The sequence below is a fragment of the Strix aluco genome, chromosome 8, assembly GCF_031877795.1.
Source record: "Strix aluco isolate bStrAlu1 chromosome 8, bStrAlu1.hap1, whole genome shotgun sequence".
Classification (NCBI taxonomy): Eukaryota; Metazoa; Chordata; class Aves; order Strigiformes; family Strigidae; genus Strix; species Strix aluco.
Window position 1 is genome coordinate 31623249 of NC_133938.1, and position 23496 is coordinate 31646744.

The 23496-nt window shown below is 59.2% G+C and overlaps 2 protein-coding genes across 5 annotated transcripts in view; one reads left to right on the plus strand and one right to left on the minus strand.

Moving 5' to 3' along the window:
• Window positions 1-2694: 2694 nt before the first annotated feature.
• Window positions 2695-17069, minus strand: BRINP2 (BMP/retinoic acid inducible neural specific 2). 3 transcript variants are annotated; one of them, XM_074833006.1, is made up of 8 exons: window positions 16963-17069; window positions 9701-10068; window positions 7611-7801; window positions 7261-7451; window positions 6780-6885; window positions 6185-6421; window positions 5751-5973; window positions 2695-5401 (listed from the first exon to the last, which is right to left on the minus strand). In XM_074833006.1, the coding sequence occupies exons 2-8, from the start codon at window positions 10000-10002 to the stop codon at window positions 4285-4287; spliced, it is 2367 nt and encodes a 788-aa protein (XP_074689107.1). In that variant the 5' UTR covers window positions 10003-10068; window positions 16963-17069; the 3' UTR covers window positions 2695-4284. The 3 variants fall into 3 exon arrangements, with proteins under 3 accessions (XP_074689107.1, XP_074689108.1, XP_074689109.1); XM_074833007.1 differs by lacking the exon at window positions 16963-17069 and adding an exon at window positions 15712-15745; XM_074833008.1 differs by lacking the exon at window positions 6185-6421.
• A 2717-nt stretch (window positions 17070-19786) lies between these two features.
• Window positions 19787-23496, plus strand: part of ASTN1 (astrotactin 1) — a 57142-nt gene continuing 53432 nt past the window's right edge. For both annotated transcript variants that reach the window (XM_074833028.1, XM_074833029.1), the window contains exon 1: window positions 19787-20117. In XM_074833028.1, the coding sequence (XP_074689129.1) occupies window positions 19817-20117 (301 nt within the window). In that variant the 5' untranslated portion in view covers window positions 19787-19816. The remainder of the gene's footprint in view (window positions 20118-23496) is intronic.

Below are 23496 nucleotides of genomic sequence, written 5' to 3' on the forward strand. Positions count from 1 at the left end.
GCATGTCATGCTCTTCTCCGTGCAGGACTGGAGGCTCAGCTGGTGCTGTGGAAAAGGGGTGGAAACACGGGAGGGGAAAAACAGTGTAGGTTAGATAGCTGGAGCTGCTAGCTATTGAGCTCAGGTGTAGCTGATCACAGCCCATCACTGGCTGTCTTAGGGCCGGGAGATGGAGATGGGACTGGCCCACACCTGGGAGCTGTGAGCAGGGATGCTGGGGGAGAGCACTGCGGATAATCCTGTCCTGCTGCTGGGGCTGGGGGCAAAACAGCTTGGCCTTTCCCTGGCCTCCTTTTCCCTAGCAGAGCTGCTAAATAAATGTGTCCAGAGGGAACTGGAGTGTCCGCAATCAAGCAAGTGAGGAGCTCAGCTTGTTATTAGAGGTAGCTTTCTGGCTTTCTTGCTGCAGAGAATATTGTATAAATGCAGGGCCTTGCAAACCAGAGCCCAGGTAAGAATGCCAAACATAGCAGTTTTTAAAACCTAATGGGTTTGACACCAGCTTTTTGCATCCAGAGGCCAGATCCTGCCAGTGCTGCACAGCAGCAGCTCTCCAGCCAGCCCCACTGGTGCTGGCGTTGTTCTTTGCAGGGGAAGGTGCTGCAAGGTAATCAAAAGCTGACCTCCAGTTATTAACCTCTTCTTCTTAATCACCTCCACTGAGCACCTTAATTGCTGGACAGGGCTGGGAGGACCTGGCTGCTTCCACCCAAGATTAATGTGCAGCCTGGCAGTCCCCTCCTGGGAGGGGAATGCTGCTCTTCCTTTAGCTCACCCACTTACCCCCCAAAAAGGTAGAAGTTGTTCTCTCCCAAAATACAGCAATTTATCATCAAAATTCAGGAACCCACCCCCATCTTTTCCTCCACTTGGTGAAAGAGGTGGTGCAGCCCCATGGCGTCAGTGGCCAGGGATGTGTTCAGCATCACTGTTGCTTCTCGTCCGCTGGCCCTGCAGTGCCTGATGGGGTGTTCAGCTGAGGAGGTGCCGTGCTGGGCTGGGAAAGCCACACATGGCCTCATTCCTGCTGGGAATCAGCTGTTTGGGCCAAGACTTGGGGTGCTTTTGGGTAATACATGATGATATCTTGCTGGGAGGCTGTGGGGAGGTGGGGCTGAAGCATCATTCTGCCTGCCAGCCTGGGGGGCAACCGCTGAGGATGCAGTTGATGGCACATCCCTTCAGCTGCCTGTCCCTTTTTGCCTTTTTTTTTTTTTTTTTGCATCACATTGAAAGTAAATAGCTTTCATCTGCCTCCATCCCTGTACATGGGTCTGTAACTCTCAGGGCATCACCTGCCTGCCTCTGGAGCCAGCACCAAGGTGGAGAAGCCTGGGGTCAGTCCTCCGCTAGGTAGAAGCTGCTCTAGCATGTCTTGGCCAGAGGCTCCTCAAGATGCTGACAGATATCCCGACGGCTCTTGCATTCATGTTCAGGTGGCTTTAGGGTGTGTGACTGGTTAAGGGTGCTAAAAAGCATGGTAGGAAATGCTCTGTCCGGAGGAGACAGAGAATGGAGCCGAGGAACATTAGCCTGACTCATGGCCGATGTGACGGCCCAGAAAGATGTGTAGCAGAAGCCAAAATGGTCTTTCTAGCTGGGAAGCCTCCCAGCAGCCCTTCCTGCTCAGGAGCAGGCAGCACTGCTGGCCCTCCTGCCTGTACTCATCCCCAGGCAGATGTCTGCCGGTTTCCCCTGGGGAGCTGAGATGATGGCTTTGACTTCTCGTTTCCTCCTGGTGTGTTTAATTGCCTGATTTTTTTTTTTTTTATTTTCCCTTTAGGACTGGGAGACAAGGGAGGAGACGTGGGCAAAGGAAGACAGATGTATGGAGAAGAGAAGTCCAGGTGACAGATTGAGGGATGCTATAACCACAATAGCCGCCCTGATGGATTGATAGATTAGACAGGGAATATAAATAGCAAGCATGGTTTATCTACCCCCGTTTTATTTTCCTCTCGCCTATCTCTTTATCTCTCCTGGTGTTATTTTCCTCTCGCTTATCTCTTTATCTGTCCAACCAGAGGACGGAGGAGAGGGAGGAATCAGGGGGGTGACAGAAGCAGGATGGATGAGTTTGGGTTACCACAGCTTTTGCAGCATCCAAGCAGGCAAGTTTTGCCAGCCGGGGAGGATTAGGAAGCAGACTCAGATCTGCACACTGATAGACATTTTTCCCCCATCTCTCCTTTTCCCTGCACCCTGCCCATCCCTTCTGCTCTCACCCCCTGCTTTGGGGTTGCTGTGGGTCAGGGGGTCGTCTCCTTCCTCTCTCTAGTCTGTCCCCAGCCAAGAAATTAGAGCAGCTGCCAAAGCGGTGAGCTCCACTTGTCTGGATACCCAGCGTTTCCATCCAACAGCCGGGCAGTGCCGCTGCTTGATATTCTGGTCAGGCACCGAGCACAGCAGCAGCAGCAGCACCCGGGAAGGAGGGAGGGGAGCCGGGCTCCACCAAGCCATCAGCTGCCAGCTCGTCTGCCCCCGCTGCCTGTCTCTTCGCCCTGGCTCGCTGGGCTGAGCTGCGTGGGCACTGGAGATGCCATTGGCTCCCCAGCGGCGAGGCTGCTGGAGGTGCTGGCCTCAGGAAAACCTGCCTCTTGATGCCTGCACTGGGTGTAGCAGAGGGAGGTGTCCAGGATGGGTTGTGCCTGGTTTGGGCTCCTTTCTAAGAGGGTGATGAATGAGAAGGCCTTGAGGTCAATGAAGGTACCAAAAGTATGGAGCAACCTATGTATACAGACCAAGCAATAGAGCTAGGACACAGAGACAACTGTCATACCTGCCTATACAATTGTAACTGGTCAGAAAGAGTGGCTGGGGGTCAGATATCCCCCATCTCTTCCCATACCAGAGCTAAGGGTTATCAAGTGAAGCTCCCAAGGGTCCAAAGAGTTGGCATGTGCCACAGCGGGCAATTGAGCTGCAGCACTGCTCACGCTGCGGTATGGTGGATGTTTACATAGGACCAGGAGGAGGTTGGACATGAGATGTGGCTGGTGCCACACAGGTCCTTCCCACCAGCTCGGGGAGCATCTGCTCCAGACATCTTGCTGGGAGGAAAGGTGAGAGTTGGGGGGAGCAGATAGGAGCTGATGGCTCCAGGTATAGGCAGGATCCTTCCCTGGCTCCAGGCACATCCGATGGTCTTAATGGGCCACCTCAGAACCCTGTCCCTCCAAGTTAATGAAGATGTGGACAGGAGACAGATGGCCAGCCCATGCAGTGGCATCTCCCCTCCTTGGGAGGCTTGGCTGAAATCCAGAGAGCAGGACGGTGCGGAGGCACGGGGGGGACTTAGCAGCCGGACACGCACAGCAGCCTCCTCGCCCTCCCCTCCTGCTGCACAGCAAGGGAAAAGCCAGGGCCAGAGATGACAGTAACTGGTTTGTTTTTTTTTTTTTTTTTAATTTCAGTTGGTTTTGGTTGCTCTTATGCTCAAAAAAGGCATTTTTTAAAAAATATATTAAACAGATACATTTTACTAAGATGTCTCTTGGCTGGAGCCACTGACAAGAAATTACACTCCCCAAATAAATAGGCTTAAAAAAACCCTTCCCAAACAAAACAAATAAATAAATACATAAATAAAACTTTTTTTTCTTTCTTTCTTTTGTTTTAGGTTTATCTTTTTTTTTCTTTTGTAAGGAATTGCGGCCCAGAGGTCTCCGCCGATGTCTGTGATGGCAGCATCCATGGGGTGGGTGCCAGGTCCTTCCCACACAAGGGGTGATGATGCCTCGGTACCGCAGCAGGCGCGAGATGCTCGTGGAGAGGCCCCAGGAGAGATCTGCTGGGTCTCGGGGGCCTGTGGTGTGGTCCCCCCCAATGCCGTGTGCAAGGGCATGGATGCAGGAAGGGTCTTAGGCGATGCCAAAATGAAGGCGCTGGTAGAAACCTCTCTTAAAAAGACTATAAAAGTTGGGATGTCGAGGAGGCTGCCGCTGGAGGATCCTCGTGGCGGGTTGGGCATCTGCTCCATCAGGGCCAGCAGCTGCCTCTGACCAGGCCACATCCCCCCAGCCACCAACAGGACAGCTGTGCTGGCATCGTCCCCATGCTCGGAGCCTATCTGCGCTGTGTGAGCCATCCCTCCTCCGTAGTGTCCTCCATCCACTCAAGCCCTGCATCTCTTTGGCCAGTCGCTGGGTGTACCATGGAAGCACGCGGTTGGCACTAAGGTAAGGCCTTGATTTAATTTTTTAGGTTGTTTTATTTTTTTTCCCCCTGCCTCGGGGAGTCCTTTCTCCCGGCCCCCTCGCTCTGAGATCGGAGCGGCTCTGGCTGTTAGCTGCACAGCTTGCCTGTCTCCTGTTCTACCGCGTTGGGCAGCTTGGCGTTGAAGGCCCTCAAGGAGGACTGGATCCTCACCACCTCATTGTTGGCCAACTTGAGCCTGTGGCGGAGCAAGCACGTGAAGAGGTCGAGGCGGGTTTTGCCAGGGGGTGACAACCTGTTCACCCTGTCCCTGATCTCCAACAGCTGGAGCATGGCCGAGTCCTGGGATCCCTGGGTATAGGGGTAGTCCAGCTGAAGGATCAGGTCACGGATAGCATCCGGTTCAAAGGGCAGGCTGTAGCCAAAGACTTGCAAGCTGTTGATTTTCATGTACCCCAGGTTCTTGGAGGGATCTGCCATCTCCAAGGGTTCATAGTAGATCGTCTCATTGGAGCTGTCATCCAGAGACTTGATGCGGCTCCGCAAGTAGACGTGGACCGTTTCAAAGAAGGTCTTCCACTTGTTGCCCAAGGTGAGCGTCCAGTTTTGACACTGGGCAGAGGCATCTACGTTAGTCCTTTCCCAGTCTGGGAAGCTGCCCTCACTGACGGGCATGAACCAGCTCTCCGAGTGGCTTCCCCCAAAGGGGTTGACGTAAATGGCCATGACAGGTTCCAGCGTGCTGTTCTTGGTGAGGCAGATCTGCAGGGAGAGGGCCAACATCACATGAACCAGCCCAGGCTTGTACTTGTTGCTCTTCAGGGTCAAGAGCATGCGCTTCCTCCAGGAGGGGTCAAACCAGCTCCCCAGGCGCATGTCGTTGCTGATGAAGATGGAGTGCACCTCGATGCGGCTGTCCCGTTTCTGCAGGAGGTACTTGAGCTCCAAGTCCTGCAGGTCTGTCTCCAGCCCCAGATAGTGCTCCAGTGAGTCAGCCACCTCGGGGCGGCAGAAGCCCTGGGCGAGCACGTAGCCGTGGTTGCAGGTCCCGCAGCGGGTGCTGTTGTCCTCGGCACAGCTGGCGCAGGCTGGCCCCTCGCCCAAGGCACACGGTATGGAGCCCTGGCAGGAGGGCTGGTCGGGGGGACACGTGCAGCTGTGGCTTTCCTCCAGGAAGGTCCCAGGCACAGTGGTCTCACTGCAGTACAGGAGCGACTGTGCGCGGCTCCACCAGTAAGGGAGGGACCTGGTGGAGAAGAGACATGGGATAAGAGGTGCTTACATGGTATCTTTTGGGGCGTGACTGACCTTCCCTAGGGATGGAAGAGCTGCCCACCTTGTGCCCACTTTCCTGCACTGCTGGTGGCCCCCCATGAATCGAGCCCCATCTGCTACCTCCAGGCTTGGACCCAACCTCTCAGGGCCACATCCCAGGGTGGCACAGCTTCCCCTCCTGCCTGCTCACCCCTGGGCATCCCTCCAGCAAGGCGGGAGCTCCTCCAGTTCCATCCACGGGGAGGTGGGCCTTGGGTCTGAACCCCCTCGGGGGTCTGAGCAGTGTCCCTGGTGTGGGGTGGGGATGCCTGGCACCCTACCTCTCCTTCGGCAGTTTGAAGCGAGGTTGCTGGTGGCAGCGTTTGCTGAGGTTGAAGAGCCGCCGGATGAGTCGGTGGGTTTTCCTGGAGAGCAGCTTCAAGCTGGTGCCCAGCTGCTGGTAGCGATGCTGGACGTCCAGGTCCATGGCCCAGAAGTGGGAGATGACTGTCCTGTTCAGGAAACGGTCCCCGGGGAGCCTCTTCACCAGGGCCTGAAACTCCTCTGTAGGGAGAGAGAGGTGGCATCAGCAGACTCAGGAGAGCAAGTGCTGAAGGTAGGGCTGGAGGCAACCTCCCTCCACCTGGGCTCTCAGATCTTCATGGTGAGATGACCACCCTGGATCCTGCCCTGGAGCTGCACCACCCAGCCTGGGCTGCTCCCAAAGGAGGGGTTGCAGGGAAGGAGGTGCTTGGTGGGGTCTCCCCAGCCTCACCTGACTCCTCAAACTGGCCGTGGTGGCTCTCCCAGGCTCGCTGGAGCTGGGTCAGGCTGTTCTCCAGCGCCTGGACATCAGCCTCAGGGCAGTTGCAGCGGGGGAAGGTGGGCTGGCACTGGCAGCGGCAGTCGCTCCGGCGGCACACCAGCTCCCCGGCCGAGCTGCAGGCGATGTAGCTGAGGGCAGCTGCCACGAACCTCTCCCGCAGGTAGGAGGGGAGCACCGTCTGCAGCCCTGCGAGCGGGAGGCAGCCGCAAGAGCATCAGGGCACACGCAGAGCCCCTCAAAAACATCACCCGAATGAGGAGGGAGCAAGCCTTCCCCCTCCCCAGGCTCCCACCCTCGCATGATTTTCATATCAATTTGCTGTGGAGCCGCTTGTCTGGGCTCTGCATCGATCTTGGTTCCTCTTGGCAGACAAGCAACAACCTCATCCTGCCCAGCTTTGATTATTTTCATAGCCCCTCCTCCCCAGCCCTTAAATTAAAAGCAGCATCTCGAGCCAGCATCCTCCCCTGTGGCCCCCTGCGCACCCGCAAGCATCCCATGGTGGCACTTGTCCATCACCATGTCCCCACCAGCCCAGTCCTACCTTGGAGCTGCACTTTGTTCTCGGGGCTCTGCACCAGGACGGAGCTCACTGAGTCCAGGTTGTCATAGTTGCTGCAGCCGAGTGGCCCCGTCCGTGTTTCGGTCACCTAAGGGGGGGGACCCGCAGGTGCTCAGGGACACAGGAGGGGACCCAGGGCGCCTGCCACCCCACCCGAAGTGCTGCAGATAACCCCTGGCCACGCTTGCTGTGCCCCACTCTCCATAGCAAAGAGATGCTTGGGGAGGAGAACTAATTGCCTGCTAATTGGCTTGTTGACAGGCAGCAGCCCTGGCTGAAAAATGTGCCTTCATTAGCGTGCCCAATTTCCCATAAATAACGCAGATGTCCTAACTTTGCCTGCTCGCCCCTCCCCGGGGTGCAATGTTGCTTTAGGGTGTCATAGCCCACCTTGGAGGGGCTACTGCTGAGGCCTGGGGCCACTGTCTCCCCGCGCTGCCCTCTCCCTCGCACCCTCGCCTACCTTGATGGCAGCCGTGGCGATCTGGATGTGGTGGAGCCGGCGCAGTGTGCTCTCCCGGTCGATGAAGTAGGAGGCTGCCAGCTGGTGCAGGGTCTCCAGTGAGACCCCAGAGCTGTTCCCGGCCCCCCCGGTGGGTTCTGCCCTCCGGCTCAGCTTGCGCTTGTCCACAAATATGGTCAGGGACTCCTCTCCTGGAGGGACACACGATGCTTTTGGGGTGCTGTGGGGCTCCCCCCATTCCCCTTCGTGGCCATATTTCTCCTGCGGTGCTTATTTTCCCACCCTCCCTCCTCTGCACGCTGCCTTGTGCCAGGGAAGCGATCAGGGAGCGAGCACCCACCAGCACTCACCTCCCAGCGTGGCGGCGAGCAAGAAGTGGGTCCCATACTTTTTAATGAGGCTGTCGGTGATCTGCTGGGGACTGGGTCGGCGTCCCAGCAGGCGGATGTTGCGGATGAATTCAGGGGCCAAGGGAAGTGGCAGGCCAAAGAAGTCTTTCCTCTCCAAGGCCAAATTATTCACCTTCCAACGAGCAAACTCTCTGCAGGAGGAGAGCGGCGGTGGAGAGAGGGTTCAAAGCCAGTCCGGCCATGCCAGACGCATGCAGTCCCCTCCACTGTCCCCAGTTTCCACCTCGAGGTAGGGGATCAGTAGGTGGAAAAACTCCCATTGGGACCATCCCGACCTCCCCATCGCCGCGACGGAGGTGAAAGACCCACTGTGTGCACTCACCAGCTATAGATCCAGCCAGGACGAAAGCCTCGTCCCTCCCTAAGCCATCAATGATGATAACAAGCTACAAGCAGCGGAGATGCCTGATATTGATTAATCAGGCACCTCCGGCAGGCATTAATCACAGCCCAGGGCAGGGCCAGAGCCTTTTCCAGCCCGCTGGGCTGGATGGGCCTCATCCATCCTCCATCCCCATGCCTACAGATCTGGGTGAAAATCCAACATGTGGGAGCTTCATGGTTTTAAGTATCGGCAGCGTTTTGTAGGAAGCTGGAGGCATTGGGTGTGGTGGAGTTGGGGGTGGGTCCCCTTGTAGCCCTGGAGGCTGTGAATGTGCCCCACCAGCCCCCCAGCATCGCCTGGCCCTGGTGGGGAGGCTGCTAGCCTGCCACTGCTTGGAACAACCAGTAGCCCAGTAAACAACCAGTGGCACATTTCAGCCTAATCTTTGGCATTTTTCTCTAATTAAAACCAGGTGGTGGCTTTCAGACAGTTTAATTGGGGCTGGCTGGGAAAGGTGGGAGAGGGAAGAGGGGAGAGGGGTGGATAGGTGTAAAGCAGCCGAGGGGTTCAGCAGGTGCCGGGTGGCCTCTCATTATGATTTTTGGGCCCAGGAAGAGGGATGTTGGGGCCAGGAGCAGAGCTGGGGCTGAGGGAGGGGAGGATGCTGCCTCTCCCCTTGCACTCACACTCCCTGGGTGTTGGGGCACGTGGGGCCAGGGGGCCAGGAGCCCCTGCACCCGTTCCCCCCGTATCCCATCCCACAGGCAAAGCAAACCCGGAGCCAACCGCTGTCCCTCCGGCTGCTCCTTCCCATCCCACCACCGTCACCAGCAGCATCCCTGGAGGATGCAAGTCCCTTGGCATGGCAGCGTCAGTGCGTAGGAAAGGGGCGAGGGGGGAGAGGAGCTCTCTGGGGGTGCCAGGCTGCGTAACAAGGCTGCCATCCCGGCACCTACGTCACCTCCCCCAGGGAGGCAGTGGCCGGGCTTTGCTCTGCTGCTGGAACCCCCAGGGCTTGGCGCCAGTGATGGAAGGAAGGGGAAAGGGCTCATTAGCAGGAGGTGACAGCCCCAATTATTGCTGGGAGGCTGTGGAGTGGGTTTCCCACACTGGCTGTCATGGGGTGGCCCTTTGCTGGGGTCACTGGACCCTACTGCTGCCAAATCTGGTTCTCTACTGGCAAGAAGCCCCCTCCAGCATTGGTCCCCACACATGTAGCATCCCACTGCTGCAATCTATGGGGTGACAGCAGTAGGGACATGCCAGGGGTCAGTCAGGGTGGCTTTTTGCGAGCCCCAGCAGCATCCCAGCCCCAGATGGCTGGCAGTCCAGGCAGGGTCAGTAATTCAGCACGGAGATGTCTCTGTGTGTGGCAAAAGGATAAAAGGAGCATCCCTCAAAGAAGCATCCCTCCACGCCTCTGACCATCAGGGCTGACCCCATCTCAACCTGCACACAAAATCACTCCTGGCTCGGGGCAAATCCTGCCTGGAGCCCATCCCAGCCCATCTTGGGGAACTGCTGTTATACTCCCTGGGAAAGAAGCATCTCACATACCCCTGCTCACTGTCTCTCATGATGGGCAGCCTCCTCCCACAGGCGGAGGTCCACTCATGCGGATTAAAGCGGGTCCCTCTCCACTCTGCCGTGCCCCCCGCAGCCCCCCACACCACAGCTCCCTCCCGGGGCGCCCACAGCCTCTCACCTGTAGATCCTGTACCTGGTGGTGAAACCCTGCCGGTAGCGCTCCATGAAGTCCACGTACTCCTGGGCTCGGTAAAAGGGTCCGCGGTCGGTGAGGAGCCAGTCGAGGGGTGCCCGGCCAGAGGAAGAGGAGGATGAGGAGGAGGACGAAGGGGTTGCGGGGGCAGCATGCTGCTGGGGCACCGTGCTGCCCGCCGCGCCGGCCACCCCCCAGCGGCAGCACGCGCTCAGGGCCAGGAGGGCCAGTGGCCATGGGAGCATCGGCGGGGGCCCGTCAGCACGCGGGAGGTCCTGCCACCCCATCCTGCTGCCGCCCGACCGGCTTCTTCATTCTCTCACCCCGTGGCGATCCTCCGGGACAGTCCTGCCCTGCAACGGCACCGCGCGAAGCGGGGAGCCTGTGAGGCTGGCGGCACGGGGCGAGGTGCCAGAGGGGGTCAGGTCGACATGGATATGAACCAGGTGCAACCACGAGCTAAGGGAAGGTCAGGTTTGCTTTGGGGATGCTGCTGAAGGGAAAGCTGTGCTCTGGGGAGAGCCACGCATCGGGCATGGACCGGTTGTGCCACAGGAGAGTTTACAGGGTCAGGGGTGCTGGCTGCTGCTGAAATGAAAACCTGGCTAGTGCCTGTTTGAGAAATTTCTGGCTTTTTCTTTATGTTTTTCTCTGCAGTGCATCAGCTCGGTGAGCCAAGCTTGCTGCTACGGGGTGCCCGTGCGGTGGGGACAGTGGCCTGCCTCTGCACCCTGCACTTTGGGGATGCCATCATAAGCATGTGCAGCTTATTTTAGGGGGGCTAAAAATTAATAAGCATAGGGAACTGGAAAAAAATAGCTTCTCTAAGTATGGGTTGAGCTGTGTGTGGTTAATGTTAGACTTGACATTGCATCCTGCCGGTGGCTGAGATGATGGATGGACAGATGGATGGACGGATGGATGGAGGTCCACCCCAAGGCTGGCTGGGATGATTGTGGTGGTGTTTTGAATGCAATTGGTGTTTATCTCAAGCCAAGACCTTTCTGCTCTCATAGCCCAGTGTGGCAGTACCTGGGGGAGTGAAGATGGAGCTTTGCTGGGAGCAGCGGTCCTGGGGCCAGAGCCTGAATTTGCAAGTGAAGGGGAGCTGCAAGGTCTGGCAGAGCCAGGGTGAGGTGAGGTGTCCTGCTGTTTGCCTAAAAATAGGGAACCCATCACTGCAGTGCTTCCAGGGGAGGTGATTTTTATTCCAGGAGGGTGGCTGGTGGGGGCCTGGAGCCCAAACGCTCGCCCCTGCTGAGCACACACCAGCCCCACGTTCTCCCAAACGGGGATTTGCCAGATGAATCATCGTGCTGTAACATGTATTATTATTTTTTCAAATTTTTTTTCCTCCCTCTCTTCTATTTTTAAACCCTTAAGGGTGCACTTTGATTACACTTTCTCAGCTTCTCACTCAGCCCGTGAGGCTGGGGCCCTGTTAATTTTAAACAAAAGCTGAGATTTTCACATCACCAGATTGGGAGTGCCGGGGCAGCAGGGCGGGCAGGGGCGGGCAGGAGCAGCAGGCAGGGTTTTTTCTGTCCCCCCTCGCACTATCATTCCGTGTATTACCCTGGTTTCTCCCAACCTTGCAGGCAGCCACATAACACACCGGTCATTGCCTCCTGTTCCTGGCATGTGGAGTCCCCCGTGGCCACGATGTGGCCAAATCCTGGCCCAAACGAACAGGCCCCCACATCGGGGTGGGCAGGGGAGCCCCCAATGTCAGGCTGGTGTCCTCACTCTGCACCTCGAGTGTTGGGGGGGACATCTGTCCCCGCCAAAACGTGGCAGGACCCGATGTCGGCTGCTCACGGAGCTGCTCATGCACTGCCACGTGTGGGTGATGGCTGAGCAGCTGAGGCACTTTGGCTGCTCTGAAATCCTCCCTGCCTGCTTTCCTGCCTGCAACCAAAGCTGGACCAGGGGAAAGCAGGCAGCCAGGATGCAGCAGCTGCCTGAAACAGGCAAGTACCTTGCTCTCCTCCCCAGGAATACCTGCAGATGCAATTAAAATTGAGGTGGCCTGGGGACCAAAGGGACTAAACCCTCTCTGCCCGCCACTGCCCTGCAGCTGTGGGTCCTGCTGCTGCCCTGTATGGGGTGACCCAGGGAGCTGGGACAAGCTGCTGTGCCCAGGAGGGTCCCTCTCCCCTATAGCAGGGAGGAAAGCAGCACTCCGGCTCTCAGCTGAGAAGCTGAGGTGAAAGATCCTTGAACAGCATCTTTCTAAACCCTGCTCATGGAAACACACTGCTTGTAGCATTAAATATGGCTGTGCCAGAAAAACACCTTGCTTAAGTAGCTGGCACACTAGGTAGCCGGCCACTTGCACCACAAACAGGCTTGGCACGGCCGATCTCCTTGTCCCCTGTCATCATCTGTGGCTTTTAGGTGGCTCCTGACCACCTCCAGCCGAAGTGGGGCTGGGTTGCTCCCTGGCTGGCCCCCTCTCCCCTCTTTCTCTACCCGGGTCTGTACAGCCAAGGGGATGCTTTTCTATGAGCGCTCTGGGAAACTGGCCTCATCCATCGCCACTTCACACCACCACAGACTGGTACAGGTGGTCTTGCACCAGTCACTGAGCTTCCCTCCCTGAGGCTTTCCTGGTGTAAATCAGGAGGATGTGGAAGCATCCTTCCTTTGATTCAGAGGAGGGGATTTTTGGGGGGGGGGGGGATCAGGCAGAGCACTGTCTCTTCCACCAAACCATCCTGGGTGCCAACAGCTTTCCACCAGCACTGACCAGCCCCTTGCTGCCACCACCACAGGGGACACCCCCACGTGCCTTCCCCAAGAGGGGCTCCCCATGCTGTCCTTCCCCTCCAAACCTCCTCTCCCACCTCCCCGCCCAGCACCACAGCTCAAGGCAGCAAACTTCTTCTGGGCCACCCTTGTGGGGACAGATATTGGGGATGGAGCCACCTTGGGCCACCTCTTCCCTAGGGCTGCAGTCCCCAGATCAGCTAAACCATTTCAGCTTGCTCTGCTGCCTTCTCCAGGGAGCTTATTCCAAGATTCATGGCTGAACGTGAGACGTTTCCTTGTCACCTCATGTTTTACTACAGAACAATAAAAATAGTCAGAATTGGGTATTTCCAGCGCTTGGCTGGTGCAAATCCAGCAAAAGTCCCCTCCTGGCATGCAGAATCCTTTAAAGCAGCAAAGTTTCCAACCTTGCTAAATGAGCTCTTATTCACACCTGCCTCTTATTTACACCGTGAGTGCTGGCACCTCCAAGGCGGGCTCTTGCTTGGGGACGGGCGCTGACGCACACTAGCATCCTTGCCAACAGAAACTTGAAGCCCCAAGTCAGGCAGGAGCAGGCAAGCCACCGCGGGCAGGAGAGCCAGCAACGGGGGCTGCGCTGAGCTACACAGCAAGCTTATCCCTGAGGAGCAGCTTTCCCGCACCATCGTTAGCTGGGCTAATTTATTTGCTCGTATCGATCGGGGTTATATAAAATAAGTTCATGCAGAAATTGCTATAGCTCCGTACAGTCCCACAGATGCGTGGGGGGGCCTCTGGTCTTGCCGAGGGGCTGCTGCTGCTGCTCTGCAGGGTTGGGGGCAATGCTTATCAGGGTGCACCTCTGTCTGCTCACACCAGCATTCTTTGGAAACGAGTAACCCCCTTGACCTTACTACTAGAGCTGGAAATAACTTTCTAATCACTTTTCCTTGATCCAAAAGAATGAAGATTTGATGAGAAGCATCTGACTACTCTTTTTTTTTTTTTTTGATTTAGGGTTTTGCATCACAAAAGTTGGAAAACTTCCAGCTTGTTAATTTTTTTTCCCCTCCTCTCTCTATAAAAACCTTAAAGCGAAGGAAGAAGAGTGCCAATGCAAATATTCTTGGCAAACTTTCCTAGGACCACAACCTCCTTTCTGGCCAAGTTTTCCTGATCTTGTTGCAGCCCTCTGTGTCCCCATTGCCTGCAGCAGAAAGCCCCGGTGTCCCTCCAGTGAGGGCCGATGCACTGCCCAGACCGTCACTTGTCACAAGCCGCATCTTAAAATTAGCTTATTGCAATTTCTAGAGGTGCCCTCCCACCCTTGAGATGGCAACAGGAGTGCTTCTGTGGTGGGTGTCTTCATCCAAAATGGCTCAAGAGACCGAGGCAGGATGGTGTAAGGTGTGGACAGAGATGCTTGAGTCCCCAGCAGGCAGCTTGGGTGAGCTGCAAAAGCCTTTTTCTCCTGCCCTTGGAGCCGACAGTGACAACAGGAACATCCTGCCAAGTTATGCCGAGGTCCTGCTTGCTTCCATGCCGACGGCGTCTCCAGAGCCACGCGCTCCACCACTAATCAGGCCGAGTTCGATAATTAAGACGTTAGCTAATTGTCAGGGACATTAACATTGATTTCTGCCCTTTCATGCTGAGGAGCGGATCTAGAGATACATAAACTGGGAAGCATGTGCTGGGGAGAGGCTGCGGTGGTATTTGCTTCGTGCCGTGGGGAAGCATGAAACTCAGGCATTACCCCCTGTAAAGGCTGAGCCGAAGCCTGGAGCAAAAGCAGCACCCGATGTCTGTAGCAGGCAGAGCGATACCCGCTGGTGGCAGAGCTGTGGGACATGCCCAGCCATGGGGGCTGGTCCCTGGGGCATGGCAGGAGCAAAGGTGTATCCATGCAGGAGCAGGGAGCGATGGGGATGGGTCTCAATCTCCCTGCAGATACCTTTTAGTGGGAATGAACGTCAAACTTAGTGACTGAGTCACCTTCTCATTAAACGCGGGAAAGCTATATTGAATTAAGGCCACTTAAAAGAGTCTGGGCAGAGGCTAAGTGCAGTTTAGTTTCTGAAGTGGCTTGACTCAGCTGAGCCCTGCTTATGTGAATTCACGCAGGCACCCAGGGCACCTCTTGCTCTGCCGCTTGCACCCCCCAGGACAGACAATCCCAAAGGACTCAATCCTGCAGGATTCTCATCCCCTTGCTCCAGAGCCACCAACCTCGCTCGGGGCTCCGTGGGACCCAACTCCCTCGTGCCCAGCCCTGCCTGCGCCGCTGCCTCCTCTGCCCCCCCGGCCCTGTCATGGCTTTCAACGAGCTGCAGCCGCCGGGCTCGCATCCGCACGCTCCCAAGGAAGCGCCAGGGCCTCATTGATTTGCCAGGGTAATTAAGAGAGCGAGCCAGGCACCGCCGGAGCGACAGCAGCACGGTAATCGCTGGCAAAGTGGGCACGGCAGGGTGCTGTCAGCCGCCTGGCACCCGGCCTGCGGAGACGCGGCTCCAGGCAGTGAGCGTGGGGACAGTCACCTCGGAGCCTGCCATCCCTGTCCCAGCAGCGATGCTAAAGATCACAGTGGTGGCTGTGAACCAATTCTCGCTAGGCTCTGGCAAACCACCCCCTGTAGCTGTTCAGTCACTATTTCTAGGTGACTTTAAGTCACTGCCTTCGCCCCCCCCCCAGCTCATGAGACGGGTTTAAAAACCTGCAAGACTTGATGAATCGGGCTCCTTTTATTAGCTTTTCTTCACATCCTTAAGAGCAAGACACTTGAAGATGAGAGTAAGAGAAAATAGCAGAAAATCCCAGGACTCGGGGAGCTAAGGATTTGCATAAGACATCAAATGAGATGAAGCCTGGGCTGTCATCAGGGGAGACAGCAGCTGCGTGCAGCGTGTCGCACCAGCACCATGTGTTCTGCCCTCTGGCTTTGCCCACCCGAGACTTTCACACCCACAGGCAGAAAGCCTCTTAAAAGAGCAATGTGTGAAATACAACTCCCCCCACCGCGGTGACGACGGCAGCAGCAGCAACACCACCAGCCTCCCCCCGCTTTGTGCTGAGCTCTCAGCCTGAAACATCCCTGCAGACGGGGCTCTGGGGCCGGGGAAGAGCATCCTGCAGCCCCCTCCCCGGAGAGGATGGCTCCTTCCCCCCCCCCATGGACCCCGCAAGCCGAGTACCGGCCTCATGCAGGAGCTGGGGGCAGTGCAAGGCGAGGACCGCTCCTCCCACCCCCCCCCTTGCCTTCGCACAGGTGACAAGTGTCACGGGTGGGCAGCGATGCGCGGCGGCAGCTCGGTGTTAGCAGCACAGGGTAAAGAAGGCGGTGGGTGGCTGGTGCTGGGCAGAGAGAGGGAGGAGATGTGGGGTGTCAGAGTGGGGCCACCCCCCTTCCCAGCACCCTGCTGCTCCCCAGGTCTCTCAACTGTCACAGAATCCCCCCACCAAAAACAGCTCCGCGTGGGAAAAAAAGTGCAGGGGCCTCCTCGCAACATCCCTGGGGCTCGTAGGGACCCTCCTGGCTGCTGACAGAAGGGGGGACACTGACATCTGCCGGCGGGTCCCCCCGGCCCCGCAGCGCCCCGGCCCCCCCCACCACCCCCGGCCCCGGGACCCGCCAGCCCTGCCCCGAGGCAGCCTGGGGGGCGGCGGCGAGCGGGCCCCCCCCCGAGGAGGGGCAGGCCGGGGTGGACATCCCTGTGCTGAGAGCTGATGCTCTCGAGCTCGGTACTTTAAAGAACCAGAGTTTGGTTTCCTACTGAAAAAAAAAAAAAAAAAGTGTCTTCGGTGAAGGGAATTGAGCCTCGCAGCCGGGGACACACAGTCCCCCCCCGCCCCGTTCTCCCGGAGCTGCCGGGGGCTGCTGTCACCCCACGCAGCGCTGGGGGTGGGCAAACACCATCCCACAGGTCACCCGCTCCTCGCCTCGGGCCGCTGCTCCCACGGGAGAGCCGGTAGCACCGGGGGCCCCCTCCTCCTGATTTCTACGTGCCCAAGTCCGTGTCGCGGCATTTCGGGGGGTACCTCCCTCCCCCCGTCCCCGCGGTCCCGGGGCAGCTCCCCGCAGCATCTCCCTCGGAGCGGGGCACCCTGCACAAGCAGCAGCAGGTTTCCCGCCTCCCGGGCACCTTGTTCGCCCCGACAGCCTGCCAGCACCCGGTGCCAGCGGGCCGCTCGCAGCCCCCCGGACCTGCCGGGCCCCCGCACCAGGCACCGGGGGGGGATCCCGCCCGGGAGCGGCCCGTTGCCTTCCTCCACCCCCGTCCTCACCGAAGCCAGCCCGGAGCGGGGAGGCAACTTGGCCAAGGTCACCGAGCGAGCCGGCGGCGGCCGAGCCGCGTCTCCCCCGTCGCGCACGGCGGTACCGGGGATCAGCGCCGTGCGGGGCCGCGGCTCCCCCCGCGCCGCTCCTTCCCCTCCCCGCCCGCCATCCCACCCACCGGCGGGGTCACCACGCCGGCTCACCTCCCCCCCACAATCCCCGATCCCGCAGCAAGACTCACCCCAGGCTCCCGCTCAGCGCCGGCGGGGCACCGGCCGCCTCTCCGTGCCGTCCCGTCCCGCTCCGCTCCGCCTCAGCGGCCCCGGGCCCGGCCCCGCCGCCGCCTCCGGGCCGCCCCGCCCCGCCCCATCGCCGGGCGGGCAGGCGGCCCCCGGCGGCCCCGCCACCATCCCGCGCCCGCCGCCGCGACCGGGATCGCGATCGGGCTCCCCCCGCCGCCGGCTCCGCGCCGGGACCCGCCGCGCTCCGCGGGCGCCGCCGCCGCCGCGCGATAATATATGCAGGGGCGCCAGCCAATCAAAGGCGCCGCCGGCCTCCTCGCGCCTTCCCATTGGCGGTGCCGCGCTGAGGGCGGGGCGGCGCGGCGCGGCGCGGCGGGGGACACGCGTGGACGGCGCGGGGGTCGCGGCCCGTGGGCGCTCCGCCCGCTGCCCGGCCCGCACAGCCGCGGGGGCCTCCGAGCCCCGCCGGCCTCCCCCCTCCCTGGCCCCCAGAGCCGCCCATCCCCGCGGGAGGGACACGTAGGTCCCCCCACGGCGCCTGGGGCGGGGGGTCGCCGCCTCGAGGCCCCCCGTGGCGCGCTGGGGTGCGGCGGCACCGGCTCCCTCCGGGCCGTGAAGGAATCTGGGTCGTGCCCAATTACACCGCCAACACCAGTAAACCCTCACCGAGGGTCAGGGTGTCACGGGTGGGGCGTTACCGGCAGGAGGGTGCCACCAGTGACGCTGGATTTACCATTTTCTACTGTTTTCTTCTTAAATATTTTATTTATCTGTATGTATTATTCACGCCTCCTACCAAGCCCCTTTTTGCCCCTCTCGGTGTGGTGCTGGGCGTTAGCGGGGTATCCCTCTCGGGGATGCACCCTGTTTTCCAAACAGGAGCTTGAGAGGACCTTCTTGGTGACACCTTTGGAATAATGCAGTTGCACCTTTTTTTTTCAGGAAAAAAAACCTTTTTTTAACGAATTTATGTCCCCTGGTGAAAGAAGAACAGCGAAGGGGTCTGGCGGGGTCCCTCCACAGGGGTTTCCCTGTGCCCCCCAAAAGGAGGGCCACGCCCCATCCTACAGAGCACCGCTGCTTATTTTTCCTGATTTTTTAATAGTTTCTGCTGGCCAACCGGTGCCAACAGGGGACGGTGCTGCTGAAACACCTCCCCAGCTAGCTGACTTCTGAAAACCCTCTCGCCGCTACACTTTTACTGCTCAGCTCTGACTGTTCATGAGACTGGCGGTGAAAATGGGTAATTTCTGGTGAGCATGGCTTTTCCTCCCCAAAATGTAGCGGGTTACTGCGAGGTTATAAATCAGAAACAGGCCTGGGGAAAAGCACCCGCTGTGACTCTTCCACTCGGTGTGTTTGGGGCACGGCGTCGCCCCCTCGCAATGCCCACGCTGGGGCGTGTTAAGCTTCACAGATGGCACCAGTGGAGGAGAAATTTGGGGAAATCCCCGCAGCTGCTGCAAGGTGAGGAGAAAAGCTCTGAAAAAAAAAAAAAAAATTGCAAGATTTTTTTAAAGTAATGGGTATCTGCTGCTTGTGGTTTTCTTTGGAGGCGCCAGGCGGGATGGAGCCATGCCCCACACAAGGAGCCAGCGCGGAGCTGGTGGGGTGGGAGCTCCGCTTTCGGGGCACCCCTCTGCTCCACGGGTGTCAGCTGGCAGGAGCCTCCAAGGGGGAAACCAAACCGGCGTGGCTGTGGCCGTGTGTCCCTGCTGGGGTGGGCCTGGGCCTTTCACCCCACACTGGGAGAGGAGAACATCTACCGCTGGGATGTTCTGGCGGCAGGACCGCAGGTGTCTGCAGGAAGGTTTGGCAGTCGGGCAGGCCCTCAGTGCTGCTTCGAGCTCACTTAAAGGGAGTGACAATAAAAAACATCCGCTGCAAAATGAACCAGCGGGTTTGGGATTGGCCGTTATGCTTCCAGTATATATATATATATATTTTTTTTTTTTTTTTTTTTCCAAATACCCAGGCTTGGGGGGCTTTGGAGGTCTGTGTCTTCTGAGATTTTGGAGGTCTGTGACTTCTGGCATTTTGGGGTCCATGACTTCTCCTGGGATTTTGGATGTCTGGGACTCGAGGTCTGTGACTTCTCGTGGGACTCTGGGGTCCATGACTTCTCCTAGGATTTTGGAGGTCTGTGATTTCTTCTGGTACTTTGGAGTTCATGACTTCTGCTGGGATTTTGGAGGTGTGGGATTTTGGAGGTTCGTAACTTCTCCTGGGATTTTGGAGATCTGCGATTTTGGAGGTTCTTGATTTCTCCTGGGGTTTGGGGGGGGCCTGTGCCTTCTCCTGGGGCTTCGGGGTCTGTGACTTCTGGGATTTTGGAGGTCTGGGCTTTTGGAGATCTGCGATTTTGGAGGTTCTTGATTTCTACTGGGGTTTGGGGGGGCCTGTGACTTCTCCTGGGGCTTCAGGGTCTGTGACTTCTGGGATTTTGGAGGTCTGGGATTCTGGAAGGCTGTGAGTTCTGGGATTTTAGGATCCATCACTCCTCCTGGGATTTTGGAGGTCCGTGACTTCTCCTGCGAGGGTACCTGTAAGCTGTTCTCAGTGCGGAAGGAGGCAAAGGCAGCCGGGCCGGGCCAGGCAGCACCGGCACCGCTCCGCAGCCCTCCCGGTTTTCCAGGGTTGCGGGAAAAAATTGGCGGGGCGGGGGGGCGCGGGGCCGGGAAAACCGATCCTCCCGGTGCCGAGCCGTGCCGTGCCGATCCTCCCGGTGCCGAGCCGAGCCGCGCCGAGCCGCTCCGCGCCGCACGGGGAGGCGCCGGGCCCCGGTCCCCGCCCCTCGCCGCCGCCGCCGCCGCCCGCCCGGCCGGCGCTGGGAGCGCGGCGCGGGGCTCCAAGATGGCTTTGGCCGGGCTGTGCGCCCTGCTCGCCGGTTGCTGCCTGGCAGCGGGCAGCGGCCCCGCCGAGGCGGCGGCGGCGGCGGCGGCGGCGGCGGAGGCGGCGGCCAAGGAGCTGGAGTGTAAGCTGAAGAGCATCACGGTGTCGGCGCTGCCCTTCCTGCGGGAGAACGACCTCAGCATCATGCACGGCCCCTCGGCCGCCGAGCCCAAGCTGCTCTTCTCCGTGCGCAACGATTTCCCCGGCGAGATGGTGGTGGTGGATGACCTGGAGAACACGGAGCTGCCTTACTTCGTGCTGGGTGAGGCTCCGGGCGGGCCTGCGGGCAGCGCCGGGACGCGGCGGGTCTCCTCCCCTCCCCTCCTCTCCCCTCCCGGCGGCGGGCCCCGAGCATCCCCGGCTGCGGGGCTCCTCCCTGCGGCATCGGCGTGCGGGGACCCTGCGGCTTCTCTGCCCCCGGGGCCGGTTGACGCCGCTGCAGCACCGCGGCCCCGGCCGCAGCGCCGGGCTGGCTGTCCGTGGAGATGCTGCAGGCCCGGGGCGCTCGGTGCATCCCCGGGCTGGCATCGCGGGGCTTGTCTCCAGCTCGGTGCGCGGCCACCGGCGGTTTGCGCTGGCGGGAGGCCCGCAGTCTGCTTCCAGCGTGCCTGGCTGGAGGTGGGGGGGTTCTGCTTTGTCTGACCCCGAGCGGAGTCACCTTTCCCGCAGCCTGGTGGAAAAATACTTCAGCACCCAGCGTTTCCCATCGCACCTGTGTGTGCCGTTTCCAGTTCACCTGCCCCCAGGTTTTAGGCTTTGGCCTGCTCCAGGTGGTTCCTACCTGCTCTAGACAGGCCTCTGTGCTTCCCCCACTGCGTGAGGCTCATCTGCCCAAATCTGATGGGCTTCTTCAGTCTTCATCCCCCCAAAAGACAATGATATTCTCCCTTGTTCATGCTGGGATCAGAGCAAGGCCTTTACCACTTGTGCACAGGGACACACTTCCCTCTGCGCCACCTGGAGCAAGTCGCTGACATTTTTAATTTTTAGTGGTATTTGTGCAGAATGCCAGTTTCTGACCTGCACGTAACCCCCCGCCCTGGGCAGGGGCCACCGTCGCTTTCCTAACTGCCCCATGGTGGCCACACACGCCTCCTGCAAGCCTTGCCCGTCCATCGCTGCTCCCGCAGCACCTTGGGTACCCTGTGAAGTTTTTAAAATGCCACCCATGTCTGGATGTTGGTCCAAAAATGAGGCACCAGCGCATTGCTTTGCGTGGCATTGCCCCTCTGTGCCACCCTTGTGCAAGGGCAGAGTGGTGACCTCAACCTGGGTTTTCTCCCCAGCGCTTCATCACCTCCATGGCCCCCAGACCTCTCTGTGTGCAAAAAAGCCCCCGGTCCCAGGTGCTGCGTGGGCTCAGGGCAACGCTCGCTGCTGCGTGGGCATCCCCCTTCTCCCGTGAGAAAGACAGAGGCAGGCGGGGGCTGTTGATGCCATGGTGGGGTGGAGGCGGGGGGGGGTATGCGGGGACACCCAGGGATGGTTTGCTCGAGGCCAGGGGACCACGCAGGGAGGGGGCAGCGGGCTGTGCTGCCCCCGGGTCCCCCGGTCCAAGCCCTGTGCTGCGGGATGCTGCGGCGGAGGCCGGAGAGCGTTGCTGTGGCAACGGGGCGGCAGCGCGGCAGATGCAGGGGGACGCGCAGGCATGGCCGCCAGCCCCGCGCCACCTTGACACCCCAAAGGCGACACGGGAGCTTGTCCCCTGCCCCCTTTGGGCCTGTTCCCAGGGAACCAGACCCCGATGGGCCCAGGGGCCTGGGGTGCTGCCAGCAGGGAGCATCTGGGTGATCTGGGTGGGGATGCGTGGTGCTGCTCAGGCAGGGGGCCCCAGGCATGGCCCCGGCTGGTATTGCGGGGATTTCCCCAGGGATTTTTCAAATCCGCGAGGTGCAATACAGGAGAGCAGCCACCCACCCTGACAGCCCCACTGCACCCAGGGTTTGCACTGGTGATACCAGGAGGGGTTTGCTTTCACCTCCTTCTGCTGACCGCCACCACACAGATACAGGGATGGCTGGCCCCGTGTTGGTGCACCCCGATGTCCCAGTGGTGACTGGGCTCTCCTGAGCATCGCTGCCCAGGACGTCAGTCCCACGAGAACCTGTGGGTGCACAGGGCAGTGCAGCCCCTCAGCACGCAGGGGTTTGGGCTTTGGAGACACAGAGGTGGTCCCAGTAGAAGTCTTCCCACCTGGGATGCTGCGGCTGGGCTGGCAGGAGGGGGCACCTCACAGGCCCCATTTGCCAGGGTTTTGTCTTGGTGACCCCTGGGAAATGCCATGTTACAGCTCCCTCCCTCCCCCCCAGGAGAGAAGGGCTTGCTTTGAAGGTGGCACGGCCACTTTGCCATGTGTGGGTATTATTATTGTTGTGCTGCTCTGCTGTGTGTGGGTGGTGGTATGATGACTACTGTGAGCCTGGGCACTGCTTTTGCATGCCAGAAGGCCAAAAGTGCATAGAGGTCTTGCAAGACCCTGACTTGGTAAAACTCAGTGGCTGCATCCTCTGGAGCTGGAGAGCCCCCAGCCCAAGAAACGCGTGGGGCAGAGAGTGTCACTGCTGGCGCTGCTCACTCGGTGGGGATGTGGCTTTGTCGAGTCAATGTGTGGAACCGGTGTCAGCGGCTGTTTGTGATTCCACAAGCCCTCGTGCATGGTCTGGAGGGTGTGTTTGAGCATCCTTCTAGGAACCTGGCTTCACACAGTGCTGGTTGCACCATCCCTGGCAGACCCCAGACCCATTAATTGCACCCACCTTGTTGCGTTTGAATGGACAATAAAGTGTTTGAGCAGTGGATAATCCTCACACCCACCTCTGTGCCTCTGAGCCAGGTCTGGTTCAGGGTATCGCTACTGGGGTGAGAGCTGGAGCTGGGTGACTGCTCCTTCTCTTCTTGCTGGTTTTCGGATCCAGGGCTTGTGTCCAGGGAAGGGGTTCCTGAGGGGAGGGGAGCTGCCCCACTGGCTGGTGGGGGCTTGGACTGGACCTCAGGGTGCTGCCTGTGGGCTGGGGAGAGCCTGGGTGTGGGCTTTGAGCACTGTGAAGGGCAGGCGGTGCTCTACGGGCGCTCCTGGCTCCTTGGCTCTGCCACATGGGCTCTCAAGCAGCTCACACGAGGTTCTCCATGCCTCAGTTTCCCCATGAAGATGATGGGAGCATGCGGGGAGGTGGCTGAGGCAGAGGAAGGGGTGAGAGGAGCAGCCAGGAATGGGACAGGATTGGGGAGCTGAAGGGTATCTGGGTGTCATCCCCCTCCAGCCCTGTCTGTCCTCCTCAAAACCCCCCTAAATAACTCAAGTGCTTTTCAAGCATGGCAAGCGTTTGTGGAAAGCGGTGTGTGCAGTTTCCCCTGCCTTGGTGACACCTCCCTGCGTGGTGGCCGAGCCGGGCAACCCACCGATGGACACATGGGTCAAGGTTTCTCCCCCAGCTGTAGATGCACTGAGGTCTTTGGAGCACCACGTATGTTGATAAAAATAGGGTGCCAGGGGTATGTGTTGAACTGGGCACCCCAAAAACGGCTATCACTCCCCAACCCTGACGAGATGCTCTGGTAACATAATCCACTTCATGATGAGTGCGGAGGCTGTGGGCATCCCCTTGCTGCTGGTGGGTGGTGTGGCAGGGTTGTTGATGGAC

Coding starts and splice junctions, on each gene's coding strand:
- BRINP2 (XM_074833006.1), bottom strand. CDS start 10,002: ATGGGGTGGCAGGACCTCCCGCGTGCTGACGGGCCCCCGCCGATGCTC. Junction 5,974..6,184: donor CGGCCAGTTTGAGGAGTCAG/GTGAGGCTGGGG, acceptor CTCTCCCTACAG/AGGAGTTTCAGGCCCTGGTG. Junction 5,402..5,750: donor TTCAAACTGCCGAAGGAGAG/GTAGGGTGCCAG, acceptor CTTCTCCACCAG/GTCCCTCCCTTACTGGTGGA.